Below are 23211 nucleotides of genomic sequence, written 5' to 3'. Positions count from 1 at the left end.
TAAACCACTGGGTCTGCAATGACAACCCCCCCCCCGCCCACCCCCACCCGCCCGACTTCCACCTACCCCCACTTCCACCCACCCCCTAGCCCCACCCCTCTGCCCACCCCCCCCCGGGCTCAGCAAAAAAAAGATCATAACACTCCATCACTACTTGAGTTTGTACTACCCCAACTTGAACCCTCTGACCCCACCCCCCTACAACCAAAGACATGTTACTCATCGCCCTCATGCTCAATTCATCGCCCTCATTATCATCTTGATCTCATCCAGCACTTCCACCCTCATCCCCGCTCTGATCACTTCAGAAAACGAAAACCGCAATTCGCGAATGCGAGAACTAGGAGGGAAGGAGGGAACGAGGGAACGAGGGAACGAGGGAACGAGGGAACGAGGGAGTCAGGCAAGAGATGCAGGCAAGCAAGGAGAGATGCAGGCAAGGCAGCAGGCAAGCATGCACGTAGGCAAGCAGGAAAACAAGGCGGGCAGGCATGGAGAATGGCAGCGTGCAGAGAGGGAGGGAGTCAAGGGTGAGGACAGTTGTGGAAGAAGAAGTATAGCGATTACCATGAGATGAAATCTGAAGCTATCATATCGGCTGTGGATTCTTCGTGATCAAATGAGTGAAATTGAAACGTCAAGATACGGTTGACGGGACACTCTAGTCCATGTTCTACCCTTCCCCTGCCGCTCTGGCTGACATGATGCATCCAGCTACAAGATGGTGCAGATCAATGAAGCCATGCTGCGAGGACGGGCGGAGCACAATGATAGGTGTCTATCCAACCTCAAGGAGATATCGCTTCACCAGCAGAATATCGAGGGAATAAACAGGTACCACCTTAAGATTGTTCCAGACGCTTTTTCATTTGAACCATGGTTGTAGAATGTTGACGAGAATGTGCCCGGAGCTCGAGATCTTGTATCTTCAACATAATTTGATACCAAAGATCGAGAATCTGAAGCGATTGCGTGACCTCGACTATCTAAACCTGGTAAGGTGTCGTGGGTAGGAGGATGGAGAAGATGGAGACGAAGGCAACATGCGTTGTTGTTTGTGACTGCACTGTTGGCAGGCGCTGAACAACATCAAGAAGATTGAGGGATTGGACAGGAACGAAAAGCTGAGGAAACTTGACCTGACCGTCAACTTCATCGATATTGAGAACCTCCTGTCTGTTGAGAGCTTGAGGGTGAACCACAACCTGCGCGAACTGTTCCTCATCGGGAACCCTTGCACGGAGTTCCAGTCCTACAGGCTCTACGTCATCGGGACGCTGCCACAGCTCGAGAAGCTGGACGGGCATGCGATCACTGCGACGGAGAGGATTCAAGCAGAGCAGCAGCTGCGAGACATTAGGGTGAGACTGGTGGCCGCTGCGAGGGAGCGCGTGAAGCAGATGGGAGGAGATCCGAATCTTGTGGACGCAGAGCAGGTAGAGAGCTCGGCAGAGGCCCAGCACATGCTAGCAGGTAGTGACTTGCTGCGACAGGTTCCTGACCAGGAGATCGACTCTGACGAGGAGGGGAAGGAGTTGTATGGGTTCAGCCCAGAGATTCGGTTGGCAGATTACAAGCGGGAGGTGAAGAAGAAGCAGCGGGAAGACGAGGAGAAGAAGACGATGGAGAGGGAGAAGGACCCTATGAAGGCGGCCAAAGAGGATTACTACAAGAATCGGTCTCTTATGAAAGAAGGTGTGAGGTTCGACGAGGATTGGAGAGCGAGAGTTAAGGCTGTCTCCAGATGGCACTCCACGAGTTTGCAACGATGGCAAGTGGAACTTTGACATCAACGATGACAAGGAAGGAAATATTGTTGTCCGCATCGAGGTAGCCCAATGTGCATTCCTCCTCTCTACCTGCCCTTGCTTTCCACTCCCCCATCCTCCCTGTATCCTCTTGGTCCCTCTCCCCTCTCCCCTTCCTTTTTCTCCTCTCTCCCTCCCTCCCTTCCTCCCTCCCTCCCTCTCTCCCTCCCTCCCTCTTCCACGCTCTCCTTCCTCCCCTTCTGCATGCTCAGTCAGACGTCTTTGTCTCTGCAGTTTCCCAAGTTCATGGACTCGTCCATGCTCGACTTGGACGTTCAGCCAACCTTCTTCCGAGTGACTTGCAGGAAGCCCGAGAAGCACGACAAGATCATCCAGGTCCTCGCCCGGCCCTGGTTAAGCAGGAGGAAGCAAAGGCGAGGCAGGAACAGGGCGAGGAGGAGGAGGAGGAGAAGGATAGTAGCTGCAGCAGGAGGAAATGCAGAAGGAGGATGGTAGCTACCGCAGGAGGAGGAGGAGAAAGAAGGGGAGATTGGTATTGGAGGATGGGTGGGGCGGGATGTGTTTGCATGGGAGTATGACAACAAGTGCAGCTGCTGCTCCCCGAGGAAGTTCGTGCAGACGCTGCGACGGCTCAGAGATCGCAGATCACGGGAGAACTTAAGATCATCTGCCCGAAGCTTCACTGGGTACCAACAGCGAAGTCGCCCGCAGCATTGCTGATCTTCCTCCTCAGACGCGCTCGGCCAAGCAGGAGGACAAGGCAGTGACGCTACAAGCCAGTGAGGCTCCTCGGAACCGGCGGATGGCGAACGAGCTACAGGGAAGCGTGGACATCAAGAAGTGCGAAGCTGTCATTGTTTTTCTTCCCCTCTAACCACCTTTGAGCAGCATGACCAAGCAATCCCCCAACAGACACGAGGCAGACATCCGCCCGCTGACGCAGAAGCTTTCGAAAGTCTCAGTCGATCAAGACTTCGAGGACGATCCCGATTGTCCTCCACTGGAATAAAAGAACAAGGAAAATGGCGAAATGATCAGAATGTCCAGGGATTTCGCTTGTCAAGGTCCCAGTCAGCATCTCTCATTTCCTCAAGTTGACCGGCCTAACTTGAAGTCTCCATTCGTCTGCTGTGCCAAACTCCCTGCCGCGCCCCCCCTGGACCTGCTTGACTGCCTGAGAGGAGGAAGATGCTCCCATTGAGCTGCTTCCTGCAGGCTCGCCTGTACCTCTTTGCGCCTCCTTCATGTTGTCAACGATCCCTATGCACGCCTGGATTTGCTCCTTGTCAACCAGGTTGAAGTCCCAGAGAGCAAACAGATGAAACAGGAGCTCGTCTCTGAGTCCCTGCTCAATCAGCTGCTGCCCAAAGTTCCGTGCGAAGGTCTCGCAGGCGACAGGGACCTGAAAGTCGGCAAGGATGGCATGCCTATGAACGAATCTGTTCCACAGCTTCATGAAAGCTTTCTCCCTGGGCGTCACGTCCTCAAACTCGTCCATGAGCCTCTCAGCCTGTGCCAGCTGCCACTCGTCATCCACATCGTCATCACTGTCGTAGTCCATGTCCTCCGGGTCGATCGGAAGGCAAGTCTGCGAGCGGTAGAACTGTCGCTCACCAAAAGACCGCTTCTCTGATCGCTTCTCTTGTCCTGCCTTGCTCGACTTGGAAATCGATCGCTTCCCAAACTTCCCCGACGGTTTCAAACTCGATCCCTCACCCGCCTGTCCCTTCTTTCCCTCACCAAGCTTTCTCTTCCCTCTCGGCACATGGGGCTCGGAGCTAACAACCTCCCGCGAAATCTCCTCCTCAAAGGAATTTATGTGTGCGACTGAGGTGTGAAGGGGAGGCCCCCCCTTCCTCGGGGAGAAGAAGGAGAAGTTCGCAAACCCGACTGCGATGTCGCTCGAGGGTTTCACGCTCACGTAGATCTCGGGAGTGCATGTTGCCGTCTCAGAAGCATACGAGAACCTGTCGTGCGATGCTTGGAGGTGCCATAGAAGCCCCTCAAGGTCGTTACACGTCATGTCGCACCACAAGCAACGCAGCTCCGACAGCTTCTGCACGCTGCGAGGGTGAAGCCGTGAGGACGCGGGGAAGAAAACAAGGGATGCGTTACCTCTCCTGTGAACCCTCGTTGAATCTCAGCCGGAACGTCAGGTGACTCTTCCTCGAGGAGCTGATAAATCTCCGCAGGTTGACCGACTCCTGCACTTCCTTGTTCTCCCCCGGGTCCGTGTGGGCTGTCTGGTGTGTCGGGCTATCCGACAAGTTTGAACCCTGCTTGTCCTTGCTCACTGCCAGTCCCCGGTCCCCCCTCTTCTTCTCGGCGTCCTCGTGCTTCCTCTTGTAGGATAGGTTCCTCCGAAGAAAGATGGGACAAACCTTCCATCGCTGCGCCAGGTAGGCGTACAGGCTGACTGGACCCGCGTACTCTTCAATGAACTGATTCGATCGCTGCGAAGCCATGCACTGACGTTTCTATCGATACCTGTTTAAGAATATCAGTCTTGTTGTCAACTAGCAAATACGGCGACGAAGAGTTGTCAAGGTCATTAGAAGATGAGGAGTCTATTCGACAGGAAAGCCTGATCGAGAAAATGATCCTGCAACTCAGACATACAGTAAAGCTTCATAAATAAATGATCTATTCCGATTTCCACTCGCAGCCTTCATCTCTTCCCTGGACGTGTGCCATGAAATGACATTCCCTCGATTCGATCATCTCAAATAGCTGAGATAGAAGCTCCAGGACGCATCAACTCTTCTCATGGTCATGATCACAGTGATCATCTCATCCCTACAGTCCATCGTTCTCATCATCATGTCTGCTCGCTCCTCTATGGTCCTCCTACCACTATCCCTTCCTAGACTGTCGGCATCCTTTCTCCTCTTCTCTCCTCTACCTTATCTCTGCCCTTTGCTACTCCTCTCCTCTCCTCTACTCTCCTCTACTCTCCTCTCCATACAACATTTTTTCACGATGCTCAGCCGCCATCGGCGTCAGGATCCGCTGCCGCCGATGGCGCCATGCCGCGAGCTGAGGGGTAGAAAGGGGACGGATATTGGAGGTAGGGGTACTAAAATGCAGGGTACTTTCTCTTTGAAACCTAGTGACAATGAGGGTAGTCCAAGCAGATTTTGATGGAGGAAGTAGGTAGGGGTACTTGAACACCGGTACTATTGTGGTACTTGAAAGGGTGGGTAACCAACTATGAGGTACCAGGGTTTTACAAAGCCTGCCCGAGCCTGGAAATGCAGGGGAGAGGGAGGGGAGGGGAGAGGGGAGGAGAGGAGGAGATGACGAGGAGGACAAAGACGAGGTAGAGGAGGAAAGAGCTTGACTGTGAGCGTTGAGGATCTCCGAGCTATGAGCGAGTGCGAAATTGAATGCCAGGGTAAGGATCGAGATGCCGCAAGGGAGTACAGTGGAGCAGAAGCCTGGGAATGGTTCGAGAGCGTTGGAAGACCGGTGTACTGGTTGGCGCCCATGGTGGGCCAGTCAGAGTGCGCCTTCCGCATGCTAGCACGGCGCAATGGCGCGCACATATGCTCCACCGAGATGATTGATGCTGCCGGATATGCGAGGAGCGAGAGCTATCGTGCACAGTTTCCTTTCCATCCTGAGGACAGGCCTCTGATCGTGCAGCTGGGGGGATCGAATCCTGCCGATCTAGCGGCAGCTGCAGCCTTGGCTGCTCCCCACTGCGCCGCTGTGGAGCTCAACGTGGGGTGCCCCCAGCGGTGTGCAAAGAAAGGTGGGTACGGAGCCTTCTTGATGGAGAAGCGCGAGCTGCTGGCAGAATGCGTCCGGAGCATGGCAGATGCGATACGAAAGTCAAACCCGAAGGCAGCTTGCCTGGTGAAGATCCGATGCTTCGATGATGTTGCAGAGACAGTGGAGCTGGCGAGGATGGTCAGGCGATGTGGATGCCAGTGCCTGACAGGTCAGCAGTGCTGTGGCCTACACATTGCACTGACAAGGATGAAAGTCCATGGGCGAACAAGGGTTCAGGGAGGAGGGAAGCGGACTGGAAGGTGGCCAGCCAACTGGGAGTGGATCCGGGCAGTGAAGCAAGCTCTTGACATCCCCGTGATCTCCAACGGCAACATCCGGTGAAAGCTGCTTCTGCTCCACCTGTCTCATCCCATGACGCTGCCTCCCTAGCACTCATCGGGACATCGAGGAATGTCTTGCTGCTACTGGAGCCGACGGAGTGATGAGCGGCTGCGGCATGCTGCGACGTCCATGGATCTTCCTCCCGCAGCATCCATGTAAGACGAACCGTCCCCCTTGCTCCTGCTAGCGTTGACCAATGCCGCTCCAAGACCAGCATGCCATGAACGACCTGCAGCTACGTGTTCACGCAGCTGCCGAGTACTTGTCGACTGTTGAGGAGTTCAGCTCTCACCCTAGACAGGTCTCGAAGCACATCCAGGTGTGCTGGAACAACTATGCGCGCAGTTTGATCTTTTCTTTGACGACCATCTTTCCTTGCCGTCTTTTTGCAGAACATGATTCCCGCACCTGTGATGAAGCAGAATGATTGTGTGGCAAAGCTTGTTGTCAAGATCTCTTGCCTGATAAACAACCATGTTCCGAAGGTAACACCTTGTTTCTTTTTTTTTGATGACACCTTCCAAGTCTTGCTTCCTCTGTGAACAATGAGTATGCAGGAGCTGTTGTCGGAACTCATCTGCAGTATCAAGCAAATCAAGATTTCCGATGATATGGAACATGTGGATGACGACGAGGACATTGCGGAAAGCTAGATAAATCATGAAGGCCAGCCATGAACTGAATACAAGAGGGGAATACAAGAAGATTTGAATACAAGAAGATTTTTATTTGAACATGCTTGCCGGGAATGTTCTTGTCCCGCATGGAAGCAGGACTCCTGCACATGTGCACATCCACGAGCTTGAGATCAATCAGACTCGCAACACCGAGAAGAGAGAAACACTCGTCCAGTTAGGAACTCCAGGAATCTGACCAAAACAGTTCTGCTTTGATGTAGTGAAAAAGGAGAAGAGGCAACAATTGTTCCAACAACATTGGCAGCGCAAGTAAGTAAGATTTAAGCGTTTTTATTGAAAAGAATAAGTGTTTAGAAAGAAGACAATTGTACAAGAACTGATGATAATCTTGGATCACTCTCGGCTGAGGCGGTTATGGCATCTCTGTTGAGAAAGGAAAATTGACCATCGACGCTTCTAACTTCTTCGCAGCATGAGAATTTTCCTTTCGAGCATCCATAGAATTCATCAAACAACGTCTTGCAGGCTGGCGATGGCTTGTGGTCTACACAAACATCTGGTTTACGGGAGGCGGAGTCTTGGATCTGGATCTGCATGACGTGTTCGATATCGAAGGCAATGCACATACTTTGGCTGAAGGGAGCAGAGAGGAGATCGATGGATGAATGTAAGAGATTTGCTATCTTGGTCAGAGGGGAGGAGGAGTTTCTTGGGTACGTGGTTGAGGTCGAGGAGGAGCGAGGATGCTAAAAGGGTTGTGGAGACTCCTTTTTATAGAAGGGGGGCCATATGCTGACAGCATTACTACTCACGAGACCATTCCAGATGTCAGCAGAAGAATATTTACTACACATTTCCTGTCATCAAACTACACACTGTAGTCATCGCACAAGAAGCCACGGTAATTTACATCGTTTCACCTTTCCTTCGAGAACTATAACCTGTGTTTTAAACGAAAGGATGTGTATCTCATGTCAAGAGATGTCATCATTACCACTCGGAGTCGCAAATAGCTCTAACTTTACATGTCAGCACTGGCTTGCGGACCCTTTTGCCATCGGAGTTCCACGAGGAAAGTTGACGAGAGACATGTGCTGCGAGCTCCACATAGAGAAATGAGGAACGCGTTTTACAGCAGGTCTTGCACGACATGTTGACGGAGTGATTCGTAAAGCTGGTGTGAAAGTGGCAATGGGCTTCAGAAGATGCATGGCAAGCTAATACAGTGTCGGTGAAACGGTTTCTTTGCTTGAAGAGAAGTGTGTTTTTGGACAGATGTGGCATGAAAACTAAGCAGTGAGACGTTTGTTTGGACTGTGTAAGACTAGATGGTTCTTGAGTGTCTTCAGCTGAGGACAGAACTACGGGATAGGCTAAAGGGTATGACATAGCATGGTCATGTTGCACGAAAGAGAGCTCGATCAGATATACACGTAGTATTTTTACGAGACGACTATCAGAACAAGCTGTATTTTTATTTTTTTTTCTTTCTTTTTTATGGAAAATTATCCCAGAATCTGCGCGATTGGTATACGAACATGTAACACCTCATCACGGGAGAGAAATCATTGAGATTTGAACTAAAGAGACATGTAGCTTTGCCAACTCGTATCAAGTACCAAAGAGAAGACAGTGCTGATATAAACAAGAAAAAAAATGACTCTTCATCTTGTAAAGCAAAACAAAACCCATGCGATCATACAAGCAGAACTGCATTGACACAACCGTCTAGCTCCGGGTTGTTGGTAACCTGAGCATATTTTCCCCAAACAACTTTGCCTGATGGAGTGACCAGTCCAAGATCGCTCACGTTGACTTCTACTACCGTTCCCTTGGTGATGACGCCCAGCTGGGTAGTCACTGCGCCTTGAGGGTTCTTCTTCACACCGAGGATCTCGAGCTGGAACGTTGCTTGCAGTTCGGGATGGGTCACGTTCGCCTTGGTAACACGCAAACCCATGGGTCTGATAAACCTCTCAAGTTTTGGAGGCTTCCTGGTGAAGTTCTGCCCCACGAATGTCATCTTGGTGATCATTCGCTTCCATGCCTTCTTCTTCCTCTTTCCACTCTTCACAACCTTGAACACTTCTTCCTCAGCAATGGGCCTCACAGACGGCAGCGGCACCGCCCACTTCCCTGCCTTCTCTTTCCTCTTCTGCTTTACAGTGTTGCTAAGGACTTTAGCACGAGAGACACCCTCCCTGTCCAACAGATAGGAAGGAACAGCACCCGAAGGAATTACATCCTCGTCCTTGTGCTTATTTTCGCGCTGCTGGTGCATAGCAATCGTTTTGCGCATAACAGCCTTCTCCTGGTGGCGTTTCTTGTGGTGCAACTTGGCCTTGAGACCGAAGGCTTTCTTTTCATATTCAGCCAGCTCATGGGGTCTTCTCGCTTCCTTCTTGCGCTTGCGTTCAAAGTGATCCAACCTAAAACCATGGCGCTTCCTGTGAAGCTCTATGTAATCTCCCTGAGGCATTTTGACCGATCAGAGAACAAAGTTGTCGCCGGCAGTAACGGCACTGTTCAGGAGGATGCTGCTTCAAGAGTGAAGGCTTCAACTCTTCAACCAATGAATGGATGAGAGGGGGGGGAGGGGAGCAGAAGCTTCTGAAGTAGGAGCAGGTCAGTGGGAGGAGAACAGCGGGGTGGAAGAGACAGGAGACTGGCACGGCAGGGAGCACACGAGCAAGTTGCGGGAGGGGTGGATCTGGCTGCTAATTTAGTTCAAGAGTCTACAATATCTTCCAATATTTCAAATATTGTTTTGAACTTTCGAAATTATAGATATAGTTGGGGATGAATTGTGAAAAACTAACTACCCTTCCTTGAAGGTCCATCTTAACTACCGCACGTGAAACATTCTTACATCCTATACCACCCCACCACCAATGCAATGGACCTCTTCCTGACGAATAAAGTACCCCTACATCAGAGTGCTAATTAACCCCTACGTTCGAGTAAATTCTCAGACTCAGCCGCACCCCTACCCTCTGAACTCCACAAATACATTCACCCCACCCCCTGTAAATGATGGGGTCCGATCAAGGCTGGTCCGCCTCGGCTTCAATTCATGCACTCATTCAGCACCACCCCTACCCCACCTCCAAATTCGATCACCCTACCCTATCAGCCATTAACATCACATTCGTTACTACCCCTCTGGAGGGGAACTTGAGGGGTACTAACATCGTGGTGGTATGCCCATTTCATCGACCGGTGTATTGACATCAGGACTACTACCCCCCCTTTTAGAAGAAGTTTGTCGCTCGGACAGACTACCCACCCTTCCAATTCTATTCATCCTTGGTCGGGCATGTTTCAGGATCGTGTACAATGTGCCCCTACTTTCAAGCTCGTCATTACCGGTACATTCGTTTGATTTATCCACCCTACCCTCTCATCTCACCCCTTTGACCGACAGTACCCCCATGGATTGGACCCACCCCATCCATAGGGGGCCGAGTAACCGTTGCTACCCTTACCACCCATTGTTCTTGAATTGCCTGGGAAACTGGGGGTTCTCAGACGGAATGTGTTATTGTACCCCTACCCCGGGTACCGGCCCCCATGTTAATTAATGACAATACCCATTATATAAGAACATTATTCTTATTTGTGGTAGATAAATTATCTTATTAGCTTACATATAATATATTTAACTGAATATTGGTTAAATAGGCCCAAAACCTGCTCGCCTCTGTAATCCTCCTCTATGCCGCGCTCTTGTTTGTGATCCGCATGCGGCCTCCGCACCTTCCTGTCTTCTTCTCTCGCTTCTCTTGCAAAATTTCCCCCCACTGATGCTACTCTCCAGAGTCCTGGTGTTCGCCTGCAGTTGCTCCTCGCTCTTTGCTCCTCGATCCTGTGTTGTTGTACTTGTTCCCTCGTTCTCGATTAGGTGCCAACAGTAGAGAACCGATGTATAGTTGACTTCTTGCCTCTCCTTTACTCATCTGCTTTCTGATAATTCATGTGAAAATGTTGTATTTGAAAGTTTTGGCTTCAAACTGCCTTGGTTTTCGCCTTTCATGAGGATCCGCTATCTCTTGTTGAGCAGTTGGATTTTTCATTCAGCGCTTGCAATCCATGAATGCTTGTGAATACTTCGTCTGTCGGTTCATTTGATCGCGTCTTTATTTTACTGTTCGAGATTGACTTCTTACATATGGTTGCTCATTTCTAGGTTGGTGGAGTGCGAGGGGGGGTGAAATGTCAGGCCGAAAGCCACGCTCGTCCTCCAGGGAGCCCAAGACGACAGGCAGGAAGAGGTCCAAGTCTGCAGGAGGAAGCAAGAGGACAGGAGAACGAACTGGACGCTCGAGAAGCTCCTCCAGAAAGAGGAAGGATGATGTGATCAGCGGCCTTGCGCAGATTGCGCACACGCTGTCTGTTGATGAGTTTCTAGAGGAGCTAAACTTTGATACCGACCATGGCCTTTCAAACAAGGAAGTTGTATCCCTCCGTGAGAAGTTCGGCAAGAATGAGCTGCCGAAAGGTGAAGGAGAGCCTCTCTGGAAGCTGTTCTTGAAACAATTCGATGATCCTCTTGTCAAGATCCTGCTTGGGGCAGCTGCAGTTTCCCTGGTATCCTCTTTCATCGAGGGGACGTCTGAAGGATTGATTGAGTTCTTCGTCATCATGACAATACTCATCTTCAATGCAGCCGTTGGAGTCTGGCAGGAGAAACGAGCTGAGGACGCGATTGATGCGCTTCAGTCGTACAACCCTGAGAAGGCCAAGGTGTTGAGAAATGGGAAGCTGTCGGAGATTCTATCTGCTGACATCGTTCCGATGGATGTTGTCGAAGTTGCGGTCGGCGACAAAGTTCCTGCAGACATGAGAGTGATCGCAATGCACTCGACGACCTTGAAAGTTGAACAAGCTGCCCTCACCGGAGAGTCTGCGAGCGTCAACAAGAATCCTAACGTGAGTTTGTGAATGCCATTTGCTGATTGTTTAAGCTTGCGATGTGACTTCGTTCTGCAGAGCGTTTCTTCCAAAAAAGATTGTGAGCTGCAAGCAAAGGACAACATTCTGTTCTCGGGTACCGATGTGGTGTACGGCAAGTGTCGTGGCGTCGTTATCCTTACCGGAGAGAAGACGGAGATCGGAAAGATCGCCAAGTCTCTCAGCGAGACGGAGGAGCACAGCTCTCCCCTCAAGGAGAAGCTGGATGCTTTCGGCGACCTCCTGACCAACGTCATCACCGTGATCTGCATCCTCTGCTGGGTTGTCAACATCTTCTCGTTCAAGAGGAAGGGCACGATGGTGGTCACGTCGACGTTCCGTGACTCGGACTACGGCTATCTCTGGTGCTGGCTTTTCGGTGCTCTGTTCTACTTCAAGGAAGCCGTTGCCCTTGCTGTGGCAGCCATCCCAGAGGGCCTTCCGGCCGTCGTCACCACCTGCCTCGCCCTTGGAACCCGCAGGATGGCAAAGAGAAACGCTCTTATTCGGCACCTCCCAGCTGTTGAAACACTTGGCTGCACCTCAGTGATCTGCTCGGATAAGACCGGCACACTGACAACAAACCAGATGAGTGTTGAGAAGGTCCTGACGTTTGGGAAGAACAGCACTGACCTGGTAAGAACCCTCATCAGAATCTTTCTGTAGTCCTCTTTTCGTTGCTGCGATCTCTTGCAGTTTTCTTTCCAGTCGATCTATGACTTTCAATCGCGCTGTATCTTGCCTTGCTTGTTTCTCACGTGTTAACAGGTGGAGATGGATGTGTCAGGCATCACCTACGAGCCCAAGGGAGAAGTAACCAGAGACGGCAGGAGAGTCACGATGAGGGATCACGACGTCCTTAGCTACCTTAGCAAGATCATGTCTCTATGCAACCAGTCCAACATCTCCTGCAACTCCGCCGGCCACTGGGACAAGATCGGAGAGTCAACGGAGGCTTCTCTCAAGGTGCTCGTGGAGAAACTTGCGGATCCCTCCATGTTGGGGTCGAGCGGCTCGCACACCCCAGGAAACGACATGTGGACAAAGATGTTCAAGAGAGAAGCCACGTTGGAGTTTGCGAGAGACAGGAAGTCCATGAGTGTCATCGTGGCTCCCCAGGGTGGAAGCAGCAAGAAGGTAGGGTTCTACTCCTCCTTCGTCTCGCCGTCCTCCCTCCCTCCCTCCCTCACCACACCTCCTCCTCCTTCCCCTTCTCCTCTCTGCCTCCTTCGATATTTCCTCTTAGTCAGAATTTCTAGGATGGAGTTCAACTTCTCTGCAAAGGAGCGCCGGAGAGCGTCCTCGCTCGCTGCACCAGCGCCATGATGGCAAACGGAGACATCGTACAGATGACTGATAGGATGAGAGAGGCTATCATGTCCAAGGTTGAGAAGGAGTACGGCAGCGACACTAAGGCTCTTCGGTGCCTTGCGCATGCCTTCTCTCAGAAGGTGGAGCTCTCCGACAAGAGGCTGGCAGATCCCAAGTCCTTTGCCAGCGTTGAGAGCAACATGACGTTTGTGGGAGTCGTTGGGATCCGCGACCCTCCCCGCAAGGAGGTCAAGGACTCAATCATGACCTGCAAGAAGGCTGGGATCAGAGTGATTGTCATCACCGGAGACAACCAGAAGACTGCAGAAGCTGTCTGTAGGATGATCGGCGTCTTCGAGCCGGTATCCCCTCCTTCCTCACACTCCATCGTTCCTCCCTCTCTCTCAGCGCTATGCAGCATGACTGACATTCGTCTAGGACGAGGACGTGCATGGCAAGTCTTTGACCGGCGCTGAGTTTGCCAGGATGAGCAGGCGGGAGCAGCTGCAGGCAGTGATGAACGCGAGCCTCTTCTCGCGCACGGAACCAATCCACAAGCAAGTGATCGTCGAGTGTCTGCAGACGCGGGAGGCAGAGGGAGGGCCAGGGGAGGTGGCAGCGATGACGGGTGATGGCGTGAACGATGCCCCTGCCCTGCATGCTGCAGACATCGGAGTGGCGATGGGATCGGGGACGGCAGTGGCGCAGGGAGCAGCGAAGATGGTACTTGCTGATGACAACTTCACGACCATCGTGGCTGCGATAGAGGAGGGGAGGGCGATCTACAACAACACCAAGGCGTTCATCCGCTACCTCATCTCCTCCAACATCGGCGAAGTCGTCTGCATCTTCCTCGCCGTCCTCCTGGGCATCCCCGAGGTCCTCGTACCGGTCACGCTGCTATGGGTGAACCTGGTGACGGACGGGCTGCCAGCTACGGCTCTCTCCTTCAACCCGCCGGAGACGGACATCATGACCAAGAAGCCAAGGAAGCGAGACGAGCAACTGCTCTCCGCCTGGATCCTCGTGCGCTACGTGGTCATCGGGGCGTACGTTGGGATCGCCTGCATCCTCGGCTTCATCTGGTGGCAGACAACGTACGAGCACGGCCCCAAGATGCAGTTTGCCCAGCTCAGGGACCACCTGCAGTGCCATGACAAGAACTTCAAGTTCGCCAACGGGTTCGACTGCCATGTAATGGAGGACAAGAGGCCCAAGACTGTCTCTCTGTCGATCCTCGTGGTCGTCGAGATGTTCAACGCACTCAACGCTATCTCGGAGAACGAGTCGCTGCTCATGATGCCTCCCTGGGTAAATCCCTGGCTCCTCGCCACCATCCTGCTCTCGATGACCCAGCACTTTATCATCCTTGCGGTGCCTCAGTTCCGCACTATCTTCCAGGTGGCACATCTGAACCAGGAGGAGTGGACGATGGTTGTGCTGCTTTCGTTCCCTGTCATCCTCCTCGACGAGGTTATGAAGATGATCAGCCGCAGGCATGAGAAGATGAAGGAGGAGGAGGACAAGAAGTTTGTGTGAAGTCCATCGCTGCATCCCCACCCCACCCCACCCCTCCCTCATATTTTGTTTTTTCTTCTTCTCTATTTGTCTCCAATAACAATACCTTGTTACTCGACCCATTCTCGTGCATCTTTGCCATCACTTGCTCCATCTCCTTCCCTTCCCCGTCACATCTTTCCCCGTCTCCCCTCTCCTCTCATCTGTTCACTTCGTTGCTCCTCCTCCCTCTCCCCTCCCTCTCCCCTCCCCTCCCCTCCCCTCCCCTCCCCTCCCCTCCTCTCCTCTCCTCTCCTCTGCTGTGCGCTTTCCCACCTTATCCTGCTATCAGTGCTATTCTATCACTCCTATCTTCCGCATCGCATCTGCCAACCGCACAATCTCCTCCTCTTCATGAGCAGCTGAAAGCGCCACACGGAGACGAGCTGTCCCTGGCTTGACCTGATGGTTCCTGGTGAGCACTGCGAGCGGGGACTTGTGGAGGAAAGGCTGAGGTGGGAAGCAGGAGAGCAGGAGAGCAGGAGTAGCAGGAGTAGCAGAGGATGCAGAGAGTTGTCCTCACCGTCGGGGGTCGGATGGCAGGAACATGGAACCCGAGGAGGAGAAGCTCCTTGCTGCAAGTCCGTCTCACAAGCTTCTCCTCCTGCTCCCTCCTCTACCTCGCTCTCAGCGCTCGTTCCTCCTCCCCCAGGAGGATGGGAACGATCGGGCTGCGTGCGGGTACACCGGTCGTCTGCTCGAAGAGCCTGACGTTATTCCACAGCTTCGCTCGGATCCATGGTCGATCCTCCGAGAGACGTAGCGATGCTCGGGCAGCAGCTATGACTGGATCCTACCTTGGGTGTCAGAGGAGGAGCAAGCAAGGGAGGAGGGAGAGGGATAGGAGGGATGGAAAGAAAGACGGCAAGGAAAATGGCGGGAAAACAGGGGGGGGGGGGGGGGGGGGGTAGAGGAAGAAGAGGGGGCAGAACAAAAAGAGAGAACGTTCACAAGAGTGAAAGGAGGATGAGATTGGGATCGTTCAAAGGCAAGAGGGAAGGAAAGGGAGATTGGATAGACAAGACGAGGGCGAGGGCGAGGGCGAGGACGAGGACGAGAACGAGAACGAGGAGATTGAGAAACCGGTAAAGCAGTGGAGTAGATCAAAGGACGCGCCATGTTGACTAGCAGGTCAACAAACTCTTGGGAGGAACACACAAAGCCGCCGTGCGCGCCGAAGGCTTTGCTCATGGTGCCAACGATGAGGTCCGCTCCTGCAAAGTCCTGCGGGAGGAGGAGGAGCAGGAGCAGGAGCAGCAAGAGCAGAAGCAGCAGGAGCAGGAGGAAGTATCATCAGCAACGAAGGGGGACAGGATGAAGGACATAACAAGAAGAGAGTGAAAGGAGGGGAGCAAGTGAGAACAGAAAAGTAGTGAAAAAAACCAATCACCTGTTTGCTGTAAACAAGAGATGCGTGTGCATCATCGAGGGCAAGGAAAAAGTTGTATTTCTGTTTTAGAAGAAGTAGTTGACTTGTAGAAAATTATCAGCTCAATGAATAATAATTCCTCTCTTTTCATGTTACAGTATCATCATCATCATCATCACCATCATCATCATCATCATCATCTCCATCATCATCATCATCACCATCATCATCATCATCATCACCATCACCATCATCATCATCATCATCATCATCATCATCATCACCATCACCATTATCATCATCATCATCATCATCATCATCATCATCATCATCATCATCATCATCATCATCATCATCATCATCATCATCATCACCTCATAGGCGCAACATCTCCATCCATGCTGAACAGAGAGTCGGAAACAACGATCTTCCTTGCAGCAGAGGAGGCTTGCAACAAGCTCTCCAGGTGCTCCATATCCACGTGCTTGTAAACAGAGACTTTTGACTTGCTGGACCGGCCGGCAAGTCTCAAACCATCGATGATGGAGGCATGATTCAGCTCGTCCGAGAAAACTTCAACGTCCTCCCCTTGCCCGAACAGAGAGAACACTGCTGTGTTTGCTGCGAACCCACACGAGAAAATCACTGCATCTTCCATCCCTTTCAGCTCTGCCAGCTCCCTAGAAAGCAAGCCCTGCTGCTCTGTGTGGCCTGCGACTAGAGGAGACGACCGCGGTCCCATGCCATGCCGAGTCACAGATTCAGCGACACTGGCGATGACTTGTGGATGGTTGGAGAGCCCAAGGTAGTCGTTCCTGCCGCCCACTCTCTCAGCCTCGCGCAACAAGGTTGCGTTGCGTCACTCACGTGCTAAAGAGCGTCAACTCGTGCTGATCATCGCCTCTCTCTCCTCTTCCTCTTCCTCCTCCTCCTCCTCCTCCTCCTCCTCCTCCTCCATACTGTTTCGGCATGAAGTTGCCTGATGCGTTCAACCATGCTTCTCTCGTCGCACTTGTCACGGAGATCTAAGAGCGGCATCATTCCTGGCGCCGCAAGCACAGCTCAGAAACCTTCACAGGCGAGCCTTGAGCAGGAAGAACGGGACGCAGTGTTCTAGTGAGGTTGCTTCGAGCTATCTTGTCCAAACTTCTCCTTGCCCATTCCTTCCATGCTGAGGCCATGAGGGCGAAAACTCTGCATGAAGTGTTTCATGTAAACTGTCAAAACATGACAATGACAAAGAGGACAGGAAAGGAGCTTCTTGCTAACATGATATTTGTCCTCTACTACAAATTTCTCTTTTTGACACATTGTAAACGGACACTCAGCTCTTGCTCGTCCCTTTCTTGTTCTCTTCCTTTCACAAACTTTCTTATATTTCATCTCAAAAAGTAACACAAACCATCTCCTTCTTCTGCTTCTTCTGCTCTTCCTCTTGCTTCTCCTCCCTCCCTCCCTCCCTCCCTCCCTCCCTCCCTCTTCCTCTCTTTCTCAACTTGCATGCGAGAAGCGTCTTCTCGACGCCCTTATGTCAAATGAAGTTTTACTCAACTCGACGGTCACTGCCGGCCCGGGCCGGTGCGACTCAGTTCGGGCCTGGCGGCGGGCCCGGCCGGGGATCTCAGACGGTGCGACCGGGCGGGCCGCAACGGTGGCACCGGGGCCTGACGCCGCGACCGTACCGTGCCGCCGCGTGCTCCAACAGGTCAGTGGTATGACACAGATCTGTGGTCAACTTGAAGGCTACGTCCTTGTGCTCAGATCTGTGCCGGGTCTGTCAGTGAACAGAGACCTCAAAGCATCAGAGATTAGCTCAAGTTACCGTACCGGCTCCGGGGGTCGGGTGAGTCCACGCCACCGCCGCGGCGCGCCATTGATGTTTGGACCCGGACCGCACGGTGCGCCAGTCAGCCTGCCAGTGCCTGGCAGGCCGGCGGGCGAGTCACAGTGTGGCGCGGAGTCACCGGGCGGGCCTGCCTTGAAGACGGACGCGCGGCGGCGCCGGGGCGACCACTGACACTAAGCCTAAGCCGCGCAAACTCTAAGCTGAGAGTGCCGCGATCGGCCGGGCGCACTTTTACAGTACGGTAGGCACTGAGGTCACTGCCAGGAAAGACGAGCCTGCCTCGGTGAACTAGACGTCACACTGGAAGCATGGGATCGGTGACGGTTGCCTAGCGGCTCTCCAAGTTCGTCCGATCCTCTCAGTGAGTCAGTCAGGCAGTGCGGCTACTCGGGCTAGTCACAGTGACACTAAGGCAGGGGCGAGGGGGGTTGGGATGATTTATGTACAGACTGACACTCAGTCCTCGTCGAAGAGGATGTGCTTGGAGTTGCTGTAGACGCTCGTCAGTGCGCGAGGCTCGCAGGAGGGAGGAACAGGCTTACCGAGACGTCTCTCCTCTCTCCTCCTTCCTCCCGTTCTCCTGCTCGGGTAAGAATGAGGGTGAGGAGATGGAGGCGAGGACAGCGCGGACTGACCTTGCTTCTTCCTTTCCCCGAGTGCTTCTCGTGCGCTTTTTGATATTTCTCGATCTTCTTTTCATCTTTCTCCTGCTGAGAGTCTCATGCTCGCGATGTCATGGCCTCTCCCGCTCACCTCTGACTTCTTGTGCATCGTGTAGGAGGCCAGGCGGTCGCTGCTCAGGTCCTTGTTGTCTTTCTTGTCCTTTCCTCCAGCCTTGTTCTTGCCGCCGTCCCCTCGCTCTTGCTTGTCAAACTTCCTCCTCTTCAACTTCGCCCCGTCCTCTTCCTTCCCGTCCCTGCGTCTCTTGCCCTTCACGCTCTTCTTCTCGTTGCGCTGCTCCTCCACCTCCCCCTCTCCCGTCTCGCCCTGCAGCTTCTCCCGCGCCAGACGTCTTGCCTTGCTCCGCAGCTTCGCGACGACTTTAGACTTTGGCGGTCGATAAGGAGCAGCGACGTAGGCCAGCGGCATCATTTGCCGCAGGTCGCGATCATCCAGCATGAGGATCTGCGAGAGCCGTCAAGCTCAAGCGAAGGGAAGAGAAGAGAACGGGAAAGGGAAAGGGAAAGGGAAAGGGAAAGGGAAAGGGAAAGGGAAAAGGGAAAGGGAGGGGGATGGGGAGGGGGAGGGGGAGAAGGGGAGAGGAGAAGTAGGTAAAGTATTACGAACCTCCTCTGGAGTAAGTCCAAAGTCGATGGGATCAGTAGTGCGATACTTGAAGCGCGTTGGGACGCCATCTAGTTGCGGAAAGCGGCGGAGAGAAGAGGAGAGGGAGAAAGGGATGAGGAGGGGAGGGAGGGGGAAGAGGAGGGGAGAACAAGACGACGAGACAGGCGGAGGAGAAGGCAACGAGCAAGACAGTGAAAGGAGGAATCGAAGGAGGTGGACAACTAGAAGTAAGAGGAACAGCGCAGATGAACAAGCACATACCGATGATGTCTTCATAATCCAGCTGATAGTATTCCTCGAGAAAGTCCTTGGCCCCGTACTTGGCTGCGACGCTCTCCAGCTCCGCATCTGTGATCTTGGCTCGAGCAGACTTTGACGGGTCGGACTTGTCCTTCTCCATCTTCTTCTCCTTCCGCGCGAGCTCTCGCTGCTCCTTAGCACTGAGCTTCTTCTCTTTCTTCTTCTTCTTTCCCTCCCTGGACGACAGCAACTCTACCTCGCTCTTGGGTGTCTTCTGTACCTCTCCTTCGAAGCCGACAAACTCAATCTCATAGTTCTTTTTCGAGACCGCCTTCACCACCCCCTCGTAGAATAAGCCATCTCCCAGGTACTTGGCCTGAACCACACTCCCAACCTCAATCTTCGTTTTCCCTCCTGCTTCTCCTCCTGCTTCTGCTTCTCCTCCTGCTTCTGCTTCTCCTCCTGCTTCGTCCCCCACATCCTCGCTGTCATTCTCTGTAGAAATCGTCAGGCCAACATCTAGGGACAACTCAGGATTTCCTTCATCATCATCTTCATCTTCAAAGGACTCGTATCCGATGGCGTCAAGAAAATCTTCTGCTGCCGCATCAGCAAAGGGATGAGCATCCTCCTCCTGCGAATCGTCACATCACGACTGAAGAAAAAGAACCACCGCCGCATGCTCTCACCGCATTGTAGTATTCTTCATCATACAAGGAGGCCATCTGAGAGTCGTACGTCTCTGGATCAAACTCATCCTCCAAGTCTACTTTGTTTGCATCAACGTGCGGGGCTCCACTGATCTTCTCGATCAGTTTCAGCCGCTCCACAATCTCCTGCTTCTTGAGGTTTTTCAACCTCCTCAGCTCTTCCTTCTGCAGCTCAAGCTTCGTCTTCTCCCTCTCCTGCTTTCTCTTCCTCTTCTCCTTCCTCCTCTCGTCTTGTCTCCTCACAGACCCGTCGATGTTACGAGCGTGTCCCACAATCTCCTCAGAGCCCTTCTGCTCGAACCGGAAGTTGTACTTCTCCTCGAAGTCCTCCGCATCCTTCACCGCCTCCTCGTCCTCACTGTCATCGATCCCCATCCCCCCGTGCGCATCAGTCTCTCTCTCCTGCTTCCATTGATTCCCCAGCACATAGTTGCGCAAGAACCGCTCGTCGTCGTCTACATCATCATCTTTCAGCAACATTGCAAGCGTCTGTGAGGGGTCGTTCTCAGCCATGCGATCCTTGGCGAACTCCTCGTACTCCTTGTCTTCCTTCACCTTCTCGTCCATGCTCTTGCTCTTGGGCATGAACAGGTCATCTTCGCTATCAGCATCCTCCTCCTTCCTCTTGAAGAGCGCCTTCAGCCTCTCCTGCTCCTCTGGATAGGTCAGCTCCTCCCCGCTTTTCGGTGGTGCATCGTCGTCAGAATCAGCGTCAACTTCTCCTCGCATGAGACGCTCCCTCTCGAGATCAATCACAGTCTTGGGTTTATGCTTCTTTTTGGATTCCTTCTTGTCCTCGTCCTCGTCCTCGTCCTCGTCCTCGTCCTCACTCTCGAAGAACTTGCGATCTTGAGAGTAGATCTCAGGGTCTTTCTTCTTTATCTTCGTCAGCGTTTGCAATATTTGTTGATCAATCTTATCCGTCAGCAAATCTCCTTCGTCCTCTTCCGTGCTCGAGGAGTCGTCGTCTCCTAACTGCGCCTCTAGCTCCTTCAATTTCATTTTATCCTTTAGCTTCTCATTGTGTTCAAACCTCTGCTTGAACTTCTCGTTCACAGTCAGGCTTTCTTCCTCTTCCTCTTCTTGCTCATCGTCGTCAAACAACTTCGCCTTCCCTTCTTCATCGTTGGATCCTTCTTGCTGTTGACGCTCCTGTCTCGCCTTTTTCCTCCTCCTCATTCGTGCGCCCGGCATTTTGTCTAGTTATACTTCAGCGAGTTGACACTGTCTGACAATGTTGCAGACTCTCTTGTCTTGTCGTGTCTTGTCTTGCCTTGCCTTGCCTTGCCGTGCCCTGTCCTGTCCTGTCCTGTCCTGTCCTGTCCTGTCCTGTCCTGTCTTGCCTTGTCGCTCTCTTAAAACATCAACAACCAACTCTTCGGCACGTGCATATTTTGTAACTGATCATGTAACCTTCGGGAATTCGATCATGGGCGGGCGGCCCGGGGCCCGGTCCGGGGGATTGACTCCGGCCGCGCGTCACTCGGACGGTGGGCGGCCGCGGGCCGGCCCGATGATGATGGCCGCCACATCTGCCACCGAGTCGGGCCAGTGACCGGAGAGGGGGGGGGGCGGGGCTCGCCGGGCCGGCCCGCCGGGCCCCCGCGGCCGGGATCATGGCATCGGCCAGTGCGGCTCGCTCGGATCGGACCTGGGCCCGGGACGGATGAGCGGCCCGGCGGCAACTTGAACTGCTCAGAGAGTCACACCCGACTCATGATCCGCGGCCGTTGACGGCCGCGGTGACCGGACGGTTATAACTTTCCAAGTTCAAGTTTTTGCGAAGGTCTGAAATCAAATATCACTGGTGCCATGCAGCCCTGTGCACTAACGTATCTGATGCGCCTTCAATTTACTGACTCAGGTCAAGGTTTGTTGAAGCATGATTGGATTATCAAAGAAACGGAAAAAGTGAAGAGTTCAAGAACGGCTGAATCTCAGTTATTCTCCCAACCTCAGTAGACGATCTGGAGGATATTGTAGAACGAGAGAGCGTACTCGCCTCTCGTACTCTTGCCTGTTGTTCATATATGTCCTGTAGCTGTAACCAAATGAGACGTGACAAGAATGCAAAAATCAGCTTACGCATCTTCCTGTGCGGGACTGAGAGGATTAGGAGAGTCCAGAAGATCTTGAATCCCTTTAAAGAGATATTGTCAGAGTAGAATCGGCAACATTGTCAATCAATTTCGAAGAATCAAAACTGTGTCAAGTGAGAAATAGCCATCTGGATTACCGAGCAGGATTTGCTTGATAGTGATACCCGGCTTCCACGCCTCATCTTCGTTCAAGATGCTGGAGAATTCATCAGCTCCAGGCCTTTCCATAGCGATAGACCCAACCTTAGACATACAGTTCCAGACGGGTAAACGTTCGGATGAAAGAACCCGGCTGGAAATCGACATTTTGGGGGTTTATGCGGATAATCTTCAGAGAACTCCATTGTGATGTCGAACAATCCCCCTGCCCAGATGGTGTTTTCCTTGCCCGGAACCCCGCACTTCCATCTCATCAAGTTCATGCTTCCATCTGGATTCTGATCCAAACGAGCAAAAAATCCTACAGGGTGATCCTTCCTCCACGATCTGCGCTCTTCGGTCAATCTAGACCGGGCAATCCCTGCCATTCTGACAACGGGTCAACCTTCAAGAAGCACATGTGCATATCAGATACCTTCTGTTCTTGCCAAGATTGGGAAGTTTTCTTTCAAATTGTGAACCACTCCAGCTTCCAGAAGTCTTGAAATGTGTTTCCCCGAAGAAGTGGGGTCTCGGAGTCCCCGGCGAATCTGCAAGGAACAAAGAGCATGGTTAGCAGGGCGAAAATGGGGGAACTTCTAACAAAGCAAGAGACAAATGCAGGTATCTTGGAGGGTCACGTTACGCAAACAATCACAACTTCTACAGTGCATTAGACCTTCGAGCTCGTCGAAGGGTGTAACAAATACAATCATCCGTGCACTTTCCGAAAGAACAGAGGCGAATTGCACTTTCCAAGGGAGACATATGAGACAGAGAATGCTGGTAAAGATACATGGTGCAGTCCACGCTTCCTGCAATCTACCACTCTCACCATCCATTCAATTTCTCAGTTTCTCAGCATCTCTCCTCACGTCTAGGCCCTTTATGCTCAACCTTTCCTCTCATGAATCTCATTTTCAGAATTTGTTATTCCTTCTCATTGCCCTCTATGATAACGTGTCGCCACTTCGCTTTCAACATTTCATATTCATCGATGCCTCCATTTCCCACTTTCCCAGTCAGCATGCGCTTGCCGCGCTTTTGTCTCCCACCTACCCCCAGTTATTCTACCCCACCCCCCTCTGAGTAGAACGTATACCCCCACCCATATTTTCCCTGTATTTCACCCATCCTTTTCATACTTTTTGATCACCCCTACCCATGTATATGTATCAACC

At 52.5% G+C, this 23211-nt stretch overlaps 9 protein-coding genes across 9 annotated transcripts; 3 read left to right on the top strand and 6 right to left on the bottom strand.

Moving 5' to 3' along the window:
* Window positions 1–721: 721 nt before the first annotated feature.
* GUITHDRAFT_166214 (hypothetical protein) lies at window positions 722–2795 on the top strand (the record flags this gene model as incomplete). The annotated part of the gene is made up of 9 exons (XM_005821381.1): window positions 722–834; window positions 887–995; window positions 1077–1436; window positions 1494–1695; window positions 1745–1830; window positions 2043–2144; window positions 2360–2455; window positions 2503–2609; window positions 2658–2795. 9 exons carry the CDS (start codon window positions 722–724, stop codon window positions 2776–2778), a joined length of 1296 nt encoding a protein of 431 aa, XP_005821438.1. The 3' UTR covers window positions 2779–2795.
* Window positions 2796–3054: 259 nt separating this feature from the next.
* Window positions 3055–3321, bottom strand: GUITHDRAFT_53381 (hypothetical protein; the record flags this gene model as incomplete). The annotated part of the gene is made up of 1 exon (XM_005821380.1): window positions 3055–3321. A coding segment is annotated over one exon (267 nt), but the record flags the coding sequence as incomplete, so codon positions are not given.
* Window positions 3322–3880: 559 nt separating this feature from the next.
* On the bottom strand, window positions 3881–4234 carry GUITHDRAFT_147230 (hypothetical protein; the record flags this gene model as incomplete). Its single annotated transcript, XM_005821379.1, has 1 exon — window positions 3881–4234. One exon carries the CDS (start codon window positions 4232–4234, stop codon window positions 3881–3883), a length of 354 nt encoding a protein of 117 aa, XP_005821436.1.
* A 967-nt stretch (window positions 4235–5201) lies between these two features.
* GUITHDRAFT_61641 (hypothetical protein) lies at window positions 5202–6033 on the top strand (the record flags this gene model as incomplete). The annotated part of the gene is made up of 3 exons (XM_005821378.1): window positions 5202–5712; window positions 5758–5881; window positions 5934–6033. Coding segments are annotated over 3 exons (735 nt in total), but the record flags the coding sequence as incomplete, so codon positions are not given.
* Window positions 6034–7559: 1526 nt separating this feature from the next.
* Window positions 7560–9002, bottom strand: GUITHDRAFT_98082 (hypothetical protein; the record flags this gene model as incomplete). The annotated part of the gene is made up of 1 exon (XM_005821377.1): window positions 7560–9002. One exon carries the CDS (start codon window positions 9000–9002, stop codon window positions 8220–8222), a length of 783 nt encoding a protein of 260 aa, XP_005821434.1. The 3' UTR covers window positions 7560–8219.
* Window positions 9003–10504: 1502 nt separating this feature from the next.
* Window positions 10505–14323, top strand: GUITHDRAFT_158817 (hypothetical protein; the record flags this gene model as incomplete). The annotated part of the gene is made up of 6 exons (XM_005821376.1): window positions 10505–10541; window positions 10932–11452; window positions 11513–12109; window positions 12242–12583; window positions 12733–13146; window positions 13223–14323. The coding sequence occupies 6 exons, from the start codon at window positions 10505–10507 to the stop codon at window positions 14321–14323; spliced, it is 3012 nt and encodes a 1003-aa protein (XP_005821433.1).
* Window positions 14324–14635: 312 nt separating this feature from the next.
* Window positions 14636–16545, bottom strand: GUITHDRAFT_80526 (hypothetical protein; the record flags this gene model as incomplete). The annotated part of the gene is made up of 6 exons (XM_005821375.1): window positions 14636–14743; window positions 14865–14916; window positions 14962–15134; window positions 15425–15565; window positions 15705–15813; window positions 16085–16545. Coding segments are annotated over 6 exons (1044 nt in total), but the record flags the coding sequence as incomplete, so codon positions are not given.
* Window positions 16546–18012: 1467 nt separating this feature from the next.
* Window positions 18013–20987, bottom strand: GUITHDRAFT_119375 (hypothetical protein; the record flags this gene model as incomplete). Its single annotated transcript, XM_005821374.1, has 7 exons — window positions 18013–18046; window positions 18099–18136; window positions 18192–18263; window positions 18310–18681; window positions 18844–18911; window positions 19105–19717; window positions 19773–20987. 7 exons carry the CDS (start codon window positions 20985–20987, stop codon window positions 18013–18015), a joined length of 2412 nt encoding a protein of 803 aa, XP_005821431.1.
* A 654-nt stretch (window positions 20988–21641) lies between these two features.
* Window positions 21642–22583, bottom strand: GUITHDRAFT_155732 (hypothetical protein). The gene is made up of 5 exons (XM_005821373.1): window positions 22467–22583; window positions 22136–22420; window positions 22030–22088; window positions 21879–21933; window positions 21642–21834 (listed from the first exon to the last, which is right to left on the bottom strand). The coding sequence occupies exons 2-5, from the start codon at window positions 22417–22419 to the stop codon at window positions 21735–21737; spliced, it is 498 nt and encodes a 165-aa protein (XP_005821430.1). The 5' UTR covers window position 22420; window positions 22467–22583; the 3' UTR covers window positions 21642–21734.
* Window positions 22584–23211: the final 628 nt, after the last annotated feature.

This window comes from Guillardia theta (assembly GCF_000315625.1).
Source record: "Guillardia theta CCMP2712 unplaced genomic scaffold GUITHscaffold_145, whole genome shotgun sequence".
In the NCBI taxonomy this organism is placed as follows: Eukaryota; class Cryptophyceae; order Pyrenomonadales; family Geminigeraceae; genus Guillardia; species Guillardia theta.
Note: the sequence above shows the minus strand (reverse complement) of the source record. Positions and strands in the feature narration are given on the sequence as shown.